Below are 12,761 nucleotides of genomic sequence, written 5' to 3'. Positions count from 1 at the left end.
GGTCACATCAACTCGGTCTGCAGCAAGGCAGCCAAACGGCTCATTTCTCTCCTGAATTGCAGTTAGCGCTAAAATGGCATTTAAAGTGAATCAGCAATTCAAGATGCCTCTCAGCCTCCCACACCGCAGCAGCTACACAAACACTTCCAGTCCAGCTGACCTGGATTTTCGCTCTACCAGCTACAACCATTTTGTGCGGTAAGGCAAGGAAGGAAGGGAAAACCACAGCTTAAGAACAGCGTGAAGAATGGAAGCAGCACAGCAATTCCTGCTTGCAATCTAGCTTCAGATTTTAGCGAGCAGAATGCTGGTAAGAGTAACCCTGGTAGATCTGCTGTTAGCAGAGGTGCCTCGTTCTGAGAGCCAGAGGTGGAATGGCTCGCTCCCACAGACCAGTGAGTCAGGGCAATGCTAGAATGTAAGGTAAGGGAGCACAAGACCCATTTCCAAAATGGGCTTTGTCTCAATGACGGTTAATGGGCTTTTGGGGGCCTCAAAACCCAGGCACTTTTGAAAATGGGACTTAGCACTTGTGGTATGGTATCAAAATGTCATTATCTAGGGGCAGTATCTAGCTACCGCTGTAGGAAATTCTTCCCAATCAGTTTTCAACACGAAGAGTCACACTGGTTTCAGAGAACACCTGTCCTTTCCCCAACAACGCAGAGGGAACAGGCGGCTAGCCTATTCTGGATTTGGGCACTGTCAGGAGCGGAGTGTGTAGTTTGCTTGTGCATTGCTTAAGCAATGCCTCGCTGACAGAACTCCAGACCTAAGCTTCCTGGTGATCATTTCCACTACTAAAGAAACAAACGCTCCCCGAGATAAAAAGGGGCTAAGAAAGCTTCTATAGAGATTGCTGATGGCAATATCATTTGGTGCTACTTTTGCTGCAGTGCCTAAGAGCAGTGCTAAGGGCTCTGAATAAGAACTGTAACTGCACGAGACAGAGCTTGGGAAGGGGACGAGAAAGCAAACAGGACAGAGACGAGGTTAAACTGTCCTCACCAAGGCTTTCAAATGATTTCAGTGCTGCCGCTACTCGACATGCCAATGACCTGAGCGCAATGCCTTGTGCATAGACATGGCATTTTCATGGGAAATGAAAAGCCTAATGCAGAATCAAATTTGATTAAGTCAACGGAGTCACCCAGATTTGTGCTCATTATGCCTGTGAGCCAAATTCCCAGTGTGATCGTAAATACCTGCATGCTAATTTCAGCCGAGCACTCTGTCAGCTATCCCCCTGCACCCTGACAGCCACGGGGGCTGTTATTTGGGAACTTAACGAACCCTCTTCCGCACATCCCCAGCTGGATTCCTTTTTAATTTCATTTGGGACAGCAGTTTGAGTTTTGACATCTTTGCATGAAGCATGGTGAATGAGCCTCAGTCAGGGGACTGTAACTGTGGCTTGTTGGAACGTAAGCCAGTACACTGCTTGCTTACTCTCCAGTACTGTAAAAAGTCGCTGAGAAGACCTTACATTTAACACCAGCGTTTGGAGATCAGTGAAAAAAACCCAGTTAAAACCTTTTTCTCCCTCCCAGCTGCTGGAAGTAGTGACCCGTGGGTAGGGGTAGGGCTACATACAACATACAAACCACCCTGGATTTTATCATTGCCCAGGGCTTCATTACTGCTCCTCCACCGATCTCAAATGATCATTCCGACCCTGCTTTCACTCTTCACATTCCTCATAAGCCCTTAATGCCAGTGTAACAAGCCCCAGAGAGTTGCTTAGTGTACAAGATTAGTGGCAGCTGAACCAGACAAGACATGCGTAGAAGCAGAAGCAACTCCACCTGCCAAAAGCTCACCTTCTGAGCCCCCGAGAAAGCATGGTAGAAGCAGGAAACGTATGTCATGATGGCCTTTTCATCGGGCCTGAGAGTGCCTACAATATCTGCGCAGAAAGAAAGGGAGGAGAGAATGAAGAGCTCAGCGTGGGAATCTCCCAGCCCCTCTGGCATGCAGCTGAAGGGGAACAAGCGCTTGCTTCAGACTGGAATCCAAACCTAAGCTGGAGTGTGACTCAGCCACATGGGCTGTTCTGCGGCTTTAAATCCTTTCCACTCAGTTCAGCGTTCCTGCCCCTAGCAGTGCAGGTCTCTCCAAAGACTAGCTCTATCCTCTCGCAGCCCTTGCTTTGAAAGCCTGGCTAGCTGCTTGGCATTCCACTTCACACAGCTCTTTGTCGACCTACTGGTTATTGCTACACTAAAGACCTGGCCCAGTCCCCTACTCCACAGGGATGAGCGTGCTGGTCCCTCTAGTGTTGCATAATAGCTGGAACCACAGGAGCTGGCCAGCACCCAGCGCATGTATGAGCTAGCTGAGGTTTGCTTTCCAGTCAGCAAGAGACCACTGCCATCTGCAAGAAAAACTGGGTCAGCGTAGGATGCTGCAGTTCGAAGAGTTACAGTGGGACGGACACAGCTCCCTTGGGTACCTTCTGCGCGCCAGAAAAGGCATGGTAGAAGCTGGATACATAGGTCATGATGGCCTTCTCATCAGGGCGAGCTGTGCTGACAATGTCTGCAAGCAAACAATAATGTTAATGCCCTCCTGGGGAGAGCCTGGTTTCAGAGTCCAGCTTGATGGCAAAGGCACACCCTGCGTGCCAATCAAACCCGCTCTTCATTCTGGAGTCCTGCAGAGAAAACAGCTCTCTACAAAAGAAGTGCCAGAGTATCTGGAGGGGCAGCCGAGGACATGGAGAGTGTCCTGGCTAGACCTCAGGGTGGGGAAGATAAGCCTGTCTACCAGGACTGAGTTCGTTTGCAGCTGTTGGTACTGAATTCATCCTCAGGCCGAGCAGCTGTTACAGTTTCTGCTAATCTTTTACAAAGGGAATGTTGGCCACAGCATGCAGTGAAATTAGCACTGCACAAAACAGGAACTGGGGGGCACTTTGACCCAAGTAACCAATACACAGTTCCTCAATTCCGGCCTCACTTCTGGTTCCGTACACACCATGGCCCCTGCCAGGAAAGGTCACTGGCTTCCGTGAGCATTACATTCCCAAAGGTGAATGCAGAGCTGGGCAAGGCCAAGGTCTCAGCGGGCAGCCAGCTCCTGCTGGGAAACAGAGTCTGGCTTAAAGGGATCTGAGCAGGACACGTGACAAGTGTTTTCTTCCAGTCCAGTGCTTTAGGTTTGAAGTGTTTTCCACACAACATCTACCAGCCTCAAAGCGGCATGATCAGTGCCGTGACCTCTCAGCTCCAAGCCGAGCCATATAAAGGGTGGATGTGTGAATGCTGTAGGGAAGGCCGCTTTTCAAGACAAGTCAGACCGGTTGCCCCGTCAGACCAGACCAGCGGATTCCCAGTCCGAAGGGATCCAGCAACGGAGAAATGCCCTTTCTTTTTGCCTTGACGAGCAGGTTGCTCGTGGGCCTGGGCTGCAGCAATGGCGGGAGTGCTTGGAGAGCTTACCCTCTGCGTCCAACATCTTGGGGATGTCGAGGTATTTCTCAGCCACCTCGAAGGCGTTGTTCAGATTTGTCACAGGGTCATCCTGGGAAAAGGAAAGTTGGGAGAAGTGGCGTGAGGGTGTTATGAACCCAGGTCACTCAAAATTCCTCCTAACAGATGGTCGGCTCAGCAGGCGGTCTAACCTCCCTCCCTTTCCTTTGGAAGGCAGACTTGCTGTAGCATTCACGGCTGATCTTTCCCACCGCAGATCCAAAGGTTCCTTAATTACCCTCTCCCATGAGCCGACCATTCCCTGCCAGACTCCAACTCCTGTCTCACCAAACGCAGCAGTCAGGTGAAAGGAAGGGTTTTTCCAAATCGTCCCTTCTAGCACCGAAAGTCACAGCCTACACCTACAATGGGGGCATGAGCGGTTAAGTGGGACGTGCTTCCTTGGGACACGCCCAGGAGCACAGAACTTGGCTTCTGTGGAGAGAAAACAGCCGCTGCAGAGACGTACCTTTCTGAGCTTGTCGTATTCAATGAGCTCTGGCCTGTGTCTGTGGATCAGGGCGTTGAACGCAAGACCATCCTTCCAGCTGCAGAAAAGATCAGAGATGGTGCTGATGCACAAGCTCTGTACCACACATGACACACCATGATCCCCAGGACACACTGGCGACTCCAATGCATTTTTGTCCCATTCCCCTTGCTTTAATGTCTCTCAAGATAGCAGGCTCGAGTACTACACCAAGTTAACTATGGGCTTCCTTTAGACTGGGCCTTGCAGGTTTTTCCACCCCTGAGAACAGCAACCCAGATAAGCAGCAGTAATGGCTGGAATTGCAGATTTAGCAAGGGCAAAAACATGCATGAATTTGGGGGTTGTTCCAGCCAAGTAGCGCTAAAAGCACCACTCTCCTAGTGGCAGGCCCGTTGAATATTTCATGGGAATGTCTCAGAGGCTCAGGGAATGGGCTATTTCTTGCTGTCTAAGACCCGCGGCGCTGCCTGCCAACATGGAGTGCTCTTTCTGAAGCGTGGAAAGGAGCAGACAGGTGAACACTCACTAAGAGGAGGCATGGCAAGCAGTTACCTGATGTGAAAATTTTGTACGTTGACATTTTTGTAGGGCGCGGTCTTCCTCTGGCACCACAGCAGCAAGCCTTCCTTGGCAGAGGTCTCTGCAAGAGGCACAGGGCAATTAAGAGACGATGTCCAGGAGCGTCTCTCTCCTGGCAGAGATTTAATCCAAGAACATGAGACAAGAGTGCAATAGATGGCAGGCTATCCAGACAGCAAAGGATGCAACCTGGACCCTGTGTTCAAGTCACAAGCCAAGCACTGCCATTCAAATTAAAGGTTATGTGTCACCATTTTCTACCAGAGCTGTCTCCAACTAGGGATGTGAATGGGTAACCTTACCTGGTGACGCTTACTAGGTAACAGTTAACTGGTCCCCGAGGAGACACACCTCCGCTAGTCAGTTAACCAGTTAAACGTTAGTTTAATCTCACGTTTAGCTTCTTAACTGATTAACCGGGAATTTAGAGCTCTAGCTCCAACGGCAGTCAAAAAAAGCAAATAGGATGCTAGGAATTATTAAAAAAAGGGATAGAAAATAAGACAAAGACTATCTTACTGCCCCTATAATAAAACTATAGTACGCCGACATCTTGAATACGGTGTACAGATGTGGTCGTCTCACCTCAAAAAAAGATATTTTGGCATTAGAAAAGATTCAGAAAAGAGCAACTAAAATGATTAGGGGTTTAGAACGGGTCCTATATGTGGATAGGGTAAAGAGACCGGGACTTTTCATTTTAGAAAAAAGAAAAGAGGAGACTGAGGGAGGATATGATAGAGGTATATAAAATTGAGTGGTGTGGAGAGGGTGAATAAAGAAAAGTTATTTACTTGTTCCCATAATATAAGAACTAGAGGACACCAAATGAAATTAATGGGTAGAAGGTTTAAAACTAAAACAAGAAAGTTCTTCACACAGCCAACCTGTGGAACTCCTTGCCAGAGGAGGCTGTGAAGGCTAGGACTATAACAGTTTAAAAAAGAGCTAGATACATTCATGGAGGTTAGGTCCATAAAAGGCTATTAGCCAGGGGGTAAGGAATGGTGTCCCTGGCCTCTGTTTGTCAAAGGCTGGAGAAGGATGGCAGGAGACAAATTGCTCGATCACTGTCTTTGGGCCACCCCCTCTGGGGCACCTGGCTCTGGCCACTGTTGGCAGACAGGATACAGGGCTAGATGGACCTTTGGTCTGACCCAGTATGGCCGTTCTTAAGTTCTGTTCTAGGAAGGGCATTCTCCAGTTGGTGTGCAGAGTCAGGAGAAGCTCATCTTCCTTCTGTTATCAATCTGGGTCAGCAAAGGGAAGACAGTAGCCATTTAGCAACAGAGCAAGTGAAGCAGAAGCCTGAGTTAAGATGATGGCACAGCACGTGATTTAGTGAAAGATACCAAAGCAAAAGAAGCGTGCATAGGAAACGTGACTTGCAGCTGCATGAACTGAACAGAATGACCATAAAACTGCATCAATTCACTGCACCAGTTTTATTTTCTGCATCGCACATGCTTTGTGCCGTAGTTACACAGATGCCTGTAATGTGCAGAAGAGCAAAGCAAAGAGTTAGGACACCGCTTGCAGAAGTCTGGATCTTACCTTCCACAGAAATGTCCTGAATGGCAAATCGAAGGATAATTGTCCAGATCATACCCAATGTCATCTTCGCATTGCCATCTACAATCTCTGAGGAAAGAGAAGAACATTGACATTAAAACTCACCAGGGATTCAGGAAAAGTTCATTTTCTAAATGCAGACAAGAACATCCGGGAGCAAGCAAGCTAGGCAAACTATTTCAAGTGGCACTACAGTAAAGAGCCATTAACACCCAGTGTTTGTCTAGGGTTCAGCTGAAAGCCAAATAGTAAGCCAACTGCATCTAGAAAGAGTTTCTTGCTTTTGGACTCTGGCGTGTCTTTCACCAGTTTACATTTATTCTAGAGGGGACAGAGGGACAACGCTTCTATGAAGGACATGTGGAGGCTAATCTTTTCATTCAAAGTTAGAGCTCACACCTGAAGACTCTACTCTGGCGGGCAAATAAGGAGCAGTAAGGAGAAGCCAAAGATTTCTTCTGATACTTGACAGAGGAGCACAGGTAACAAGGCCAGCATTCACAGTTGCGCTAGCTAAAGCCTCTTCCAAACCAAATACAGCCTCTCTCCGAGTTATGAACCGGTTACGGACCAAACAATTGGTTGTAACTTGGTTTGTTCGTAAGTCGGACCCTATAGAGTTACACGCGACCACGCTGTCTGTAAGCGTGGATCGCGTTTGTAACTCGGGGTCCGCCATTTACGACAGCTTCAGTTGTAACTGTGAACGGTCGTAAGTCAACCATTTGCAACTCGCAGACCGGCTGTAACCCCTTCAAGGATTCCATGTAGGTATCAAGAGGGTTGTAGAATGGTCACAGCAAGAGCTGATGTCTAGGAGAGCTCGGAGGGAAAACTGATGCTTGTCTCAGAAAGCTCACCCCTGCACCTCGGATTGCAATGTGGCATAGCTGGGACAAGCAGTGTTTTCAGGTACAGTCGAGAGAAAGAAAAAAACACACCATGTATTATATTTAGAGATGGAACCTCAGTGTGAGCCATGATACCTGATTATGTCAAACCGGCTTTGTGTGGTAGCCTAGTGCCAAGTGACATCCTAGCAATACCCTCGGGTGCCTAAGCAACAGTGAGAGTGTCACAAGTCCTAGCACCAGGTTGTGGTTCTGTGAGCAAGGACAGGTTCTATGAAGAGTTGTTGCAGCTTGTACTCCTGGGGAAACAAACTGCCACAACAGATTAGCCCAGAACCCTATCCAGGAATGGCTGCCAGTGCCAGATGCTTTAGAGGGAGGGAGGAAGCAGAGGTTTCTTGCTCCAAGGGAAGCTCTCCCCAAACCCCCATCACTCAGCGGCTTGCTAATATCCCGAAGCACAACAGGTTCAAACATGCTAATAAAATATTCATGTCTAATCTTACTGCTCCTGGAGGGATACATTTAACCAAATGTATTCTCCCACACTCAACTCCAACAAAAATAGCAAGAGAAAACACATGTTTAAAAATGTAGTAGCGTGGACAATCTAAAGTAGAGCGCTGTCACTGATGTGTGTTCATGCATGTACAGAAGCCACCAATAAGGAGACAGTTTAAGTTCTCTTCTCGACTACCCTTTTCAGGAAGGAAGAGAGGAAAAATTAACTGCTTTGAATGCAAAGTAGTTATCTTTAAATAACTTGAAACCTGTCAGTTTCATTAGTGAGAGAACATATAGTACTTCTCCCTCATCTAAACTCCCTTAGGAACCCCAGAAAGAAGAACAAAGGTTATAAAATCAGGTAAAAAACCTATAAGGCTTTATGATAAAGTTTCATTAAGGAAGTATCCAAAAAACCCTGTGTGATCTGTCTAAATGGTGAACTCACAATTAATAGCATTTGAATGGACCATCTAGCTGGATATTTTTACTAGAGCGAAGTTCCGTGCAGCTCCTCTGGTCTTGGACAGACAGCTAGGGACAGCCAGAGTTAGGAGTGGGTCCAACCATAAAGAACCACTGAAGAAAATCTGAGAGCAGGATTTCTGTTTTTTTAAACCATAACAAGTTGGCTGTCGGCATATGTGTTTGGCAAAGCTGAAAAATTCCAGGCCTGGAAACTTGGAACAATGCAAAATACAAATATTTTGCTTTTCTGGATGCATTCTTTGATTCAATCACTAACAGCAATTGGTTTAAAAAACAGCAGCATGATGCCATCTGACTGACCATGGAGAAAGAATCATGCCTTGAACTAATTGTTCAAACGGCTTTACAGACAGTCACCAAGGTTCAGTATTAATTTCCAAGCTCTCAAAATGCTTTCAAGCTGTCTTGAGCATACTTGGCTTCCCATGGATATAGCTAACAGAGAGGAGGATTTACTCTTCACACAGGGCCAATTCTATTTGCACTACACTCAGACAATCCAAGACAATGATACTACTAATTCCACTAGAATTTACTGTACACCACCTCCCATAAGCTTGAGGTTTTCCTTCCCCACCCCTTTAGCACTCAGACACGGTGGATTCAGTTTCTCTGGTGTTTCTGTGGCTGTTACCAATACTAGGGATAGGAAAGGTTAACCGTGATGCTTTCCAGTTCACCAGTGGGGGTCAGAGCAGCAGCCTGGCAGCAGCAGCCCCTGTCCATGGTGGGCCTGGCAACTTAGATAAGTGTCCCCTTCCTAACCAAATATGTTTTTGCGCATACAACAAAAGAACAGATCACTTGCTCTTGGGGCGAGGGGGGGGGGGTCTGAATCCATTAATTCACAATAGAGGGAGCTGTAACTCCACAGTGGTGAGATGAATGAACCCAGGCTAGAACTAAAATGCAGGACAATGTAGCACTTTAAAGACTAACAAGATGGCTAGAACTGACATTTACTGCACTTCTGGTGATTTGGCTGCTAAAGAGCTGGATACCCAGACTTTTTACTTGGTCTGTAACTCTTATTGTCCAAGTGGTGTTCTTGCCATCCAAGGAATAGGCACAGTGAATATAAAAGTTGCCCTTTATACATGAACAAGTTCTACTACAGGCTGAACCTCTCTACTCCAGCCATCTCTGATACAGCAACATCCGTGGTCCAGCATGAATTTCATTAGCCTGATGTCCACTTATCATGGGTGTGGCCAAGTTTTCTGCAGCCCCTTTAAGTGTTTACAGAGGCCATCCTGGTTCAGGGTTCTGTGCTGTTAGTTAGCTCTAATTTACCCCTAAATGCCTTCTAAGAGCCCAGCAAGCAGTGGGAGTGTTGGTAATGCTAATACACAACATTGACCTTCCACGGTCCGGCAAATTCTCTTGTTCGGCATCTGTCAGGTCCCGGGGTGCTGGATTACAGAGGTTCAGTTGGTACAGTATTTAACCCCGTATATTCACAAAATTACAGCAACTGCAACCAACTATTGTTTGAATGCAGCTAGGCTCCAGTCACTCAAATGCACCTCTGGGCCAATTTATCGCTTTCTATTGACTGAATTATATGCATTTGGTGTCATTCATATGCATGAGGGCTGAAGTGATCCAATACCTCACTCTGTAGAGAGAAATACCACTTCCAATTACACAGCATGACTTAGGACTCCTAATGCAGTAGGCCCTCAGAGTTACGAACCCCAGAGTCAGAAACTGCCTTGTCAAACGTACCATTTGGTACCGGAAGCCCGGAATCAGGCAATAGCAGAGACAAAAAAAGGCAAATACAACACGGTACTGTGTTAGCAGAAGCTACTAAACACATCACCTTCCCCTTTAAAAAAGATCTGACAAGGTAAGGAAACTTTCTGTGCTTGTTGCATTTAAATAAAGATGGTTAAAAGCAGCATTTTTCTTCAGCATAAAGTTTCAAAATTGTAAATCAATGTTCAGTTGTAAGCTTTGAAACAACCACCCCAAGGTTCTGTCCATAGTTACAAATATATCAGAGTTACAACCACCTCTATTCCTGGGGTGTTTGCAACTGAGATGCTACCGTAGTCAAGAATTAAAGCTGGCTGTCAATACATTCAGAACCCTAAATGACATACCTTCAGCTCCTATAGAGACCAGCTTGACACCTTTGCTAGCGATGAAGTCTAGAGCTTTGTTCACATTGTTGATTTTATGCACTCTCATTTTCCCTCGCTCTGGTTTGGGTAATCGCTCTCCTAAAGGGAAAAAGAAGAGTTACCACTTTCCTTTACAGTCTTATGTGAGAGCTAAAATCACTGATGGGAAAGACCTTTCTGTAGCAGAGGGCTTGAGGTGTGAGGCCCAAGTCCATTCCATTCCAAGTGCATGCACACTCACGTGCAGGCAGATTTCTGCCTTAGTGGTATCCATAGTCAGCTGTGGTGCCCCGCAGAGCACTATGCTTGTGCGCTGGCACGAGGCATCACTGGCCCTATGTCTTCCTTCTTGCTGCCACAGAACAGCAGGAGGGCAGGCAATGGGATGGAGATGGGTAACAAAGAGCAGTTACAAACATCTGGTGGCAATTCTAGTCCAGTGTTCACAAGCAACACCCTCTGAGCGCAGAGCCCTAGCGGCCACACCAGTGAAGAGGCAGGCCCTCCTTCCCTCTGGGGCAGTTCTGCAGGTTTGGAGCCTGATGTGCTTCCCCCACGCGGAATTCAGACCCTCCTTCTGACTCCAGGGCCAGCAGTGCTGGAGGTGGTGCATCCAGAGCCGGGCAGGCACCACGGGCACGCCCCGGACTCCAGCAGGTGCCATACTGAGCTCGCCTCTCCTCGGCGAGGGGCTGAACTCCTGGTGCAACTCAGATCTCGGCTCCCTTCTGGGGAGCACAGAGGAGCCACGGAGGCTTGAATTTGCTGCCCAACCCTGGTTGTCAACTGGTGAGACAAGAGCAAGGATCAGTGCCTGCCTGATAAGTGGTACTGGAGAGTGGGGGCCAGTGCTGTGATGGGGAGCAATCTTGCCTAGGGAGGAACCTGGGCCAGGCAACCTCTAGCCAGAAGCTTGCCAGTACTGAGGGTGCTAGGATGAGTGCATCAACTTCCATGTCATATGCCACACAGGCTGAGCGCAGGGCAGACACACCTGGGCCTTCTGACTGGAGACAGATCCCACTGAAAGGCCTAGGCCATGGTGAAGGGGACCTATGCCTGCAATCCAGGGCCCCAGATGCTCCACTGCCCTATGAGGCAGTCCCATGACTTGCTTGCCCTTAGGTGCTGGGGTCTTAGTCAAGTCTGGCACCTGGTGTGGTGTCTAATGCTGGCCAGCCTGTGGCCATTTTGATGTAAATGAAGCAGCGATTATTTAAATCACTGCTTCATTTTCCTATGTCTAGTAAACTCATCTACATGGCTCCGTCGACAGAGCCACGTAGTCTAGACATACCCCTAGAGTGGAATGGACATGAGTAAGCACTCGAAGTCGTCATCCCTTCACAATGATGTCCAGGGCTGAAGAGCTGTTTGTAGATTGCTGAAAAGGTTACTCCTAACATGAACGATTTGCTCAGCTATGCATTAGCAATCAGACTGTCTTCGTACAATGCGCATTGCAAAGGGGTCCTAGGCCCTACAGTAATACAAATATTCACAGACACAGTGGGTGACCTACATTGTAACAGATGCCTAGTTGTACAGGAAGTTCCAACACTGGTTTGTAAATTGATTGTTTGAAACTCAGCACGTGCTTTCCCATAGAAACAAGATAGTAAAGGGTAGACAGGTTCCCAGGCTAGCCCACAAAAGCCTATGTAATCCAGAATGTAGCTGAAATACTGCACGTTTGCAATGAAGAAAGTAGAGAGTTTTTTATTTAACCAGGAATGCTGGTGCTTGAGGAAAAGCAGGCTTAATTCAATGGGGATGAGGAGGCAGGTGGAGATTCTGAAGAGGACTTCTGGGCATTCTCTCATTGCCACCTCTGCCTGCAGGCTCTGCATCAGCCTCTGTGGCCACCCACCACCACAGGCTCAGCACTGGCTCTGGAAGCCTCCATCCCCAGTTCAGCAGGAGACGAGCTGCAGCATGAACACGGGCTGGAGGACTCCAGAGGAGCAGAAGGTTGGGCTGTGCAGCCAGTGTCCAGAGAGAGCGGCAGTTTCTCCTTCAACGTGCTGCTTCTCTCTAGATGCTGGCAATGTGACTGCTGTCTGCTCCTCTGGCCAGCACTCGCTGCCACTTGTGCCTCTTGCCTGCTCCCATGAGGCTGCAGGTAAGCTCTGTTTGTAAGCCAGGGAGTGCCTGCATTGTGGCAGTACCTAGAGACCCTGGCCTAAAGGGATATCTGCACTTCAAACACACCCACGGCTTGCAGTGCTCGGACTGCAGGATTGTAAAACTGTGCTGTATATGTTCAAGCACAGGCTGAAGCCAGAGCTGTGGGATTCCAGCCCGAATACCTATCCTGCAATTGCATAGCCTCACAGTCCAAGTGAACTGATCAGGGCTGGCCACAAATGTTTAAACTGCAGTGTAGACATACGCTAATTGGAAATAAGAGTCTCATTGTACACCCATAACATGGCGACGGGCCAAAAAGCCTTACAATTTAAGTGACAGAATGGGAGGGAGCCCAAGATTTCCGGGATCCTTTAATTAACCTGTACAGCAGTAGTCAGTTACACACCTGAAATGACCTCCAAGAGCAACATTAGTTTGAGCCCATCGCGGAAATCTTCGTCTATGTTCTCAATCTGCGTGCCAGCCTTCCGCAGGTGAGAATTGCACCAGGCTGTAAAAGTCTGAAAGAACAAGAGAAGGAGGG

The 12,761-nt window shown here is 47.8% G+C and overlaps 1 protein-coding gene across 2 annotated transcripts in view; it reads right to left on the bottom strand.

Moving 5' to 3' along the window:
• ACTN4 (actinin alpha 4) overlaps positions 1-12,761 on the bottom strand; it is an 81,812-nt gene that overhangs the window by 17,517 nt on the left and 51,534 nt on the right. Inside the window, exons 2-8 of one of the 2 annotated variants that reach the window (XM_075917223.1) lie at positions 12,624-12,738; positions 10,067-10,186; positions 6,097-6,183; positions 4,516-4,603; positions 3,940-4,018; positions 3,441-3,522; positions 1,821-1,906 (exon numbers count right to left, since the gene is read on the bottom strand). In XM_075917223.1, the coding sequence (XP_075773338.1) occupies positions 1,821-1,906; positions 3,441-3,522; positions 3,940-4,018; positions 4,516-4,603; positions 6,097-6,183; positions 10,067-10,186; positions 12,624-12,738 (657 nt within the window). Of the gene's footprint in view, positions 1-1,820; positions 1,907-2,452; positions 2,539-3,440; positions 3,523-3,939; positions 4,019-4,515; positions 4,604-6,096; positions 6,184-10,066; positions 10,187-12,623; positions 12,739-12,761 lie in introns of both variants that reach the window. The other variant, XM_075917222.1, reaches the window with a different exon arrangement.

This window comes from Pelodiscus sinensis, unplaced genomic scaffold (assembly GCF_049634645.1).
Source record: "Pelodiscus sinensis isolate JC-2024 unplaced genomic scaffold, ASM4963464v1 ctg62, whole genome shotgun sequence".
NCBI classification, from domain to species: domain Eukaryota; kingdom Metazoa; phylum Chordata; order Testudines; family Trionychidae; genus Pelodiscus; species Pelodiscus sinensis.
Note: the sequence above shows the minus strand (reverse complement) of the source record. Positions and strands in the feature narration are given on the sequence as shown.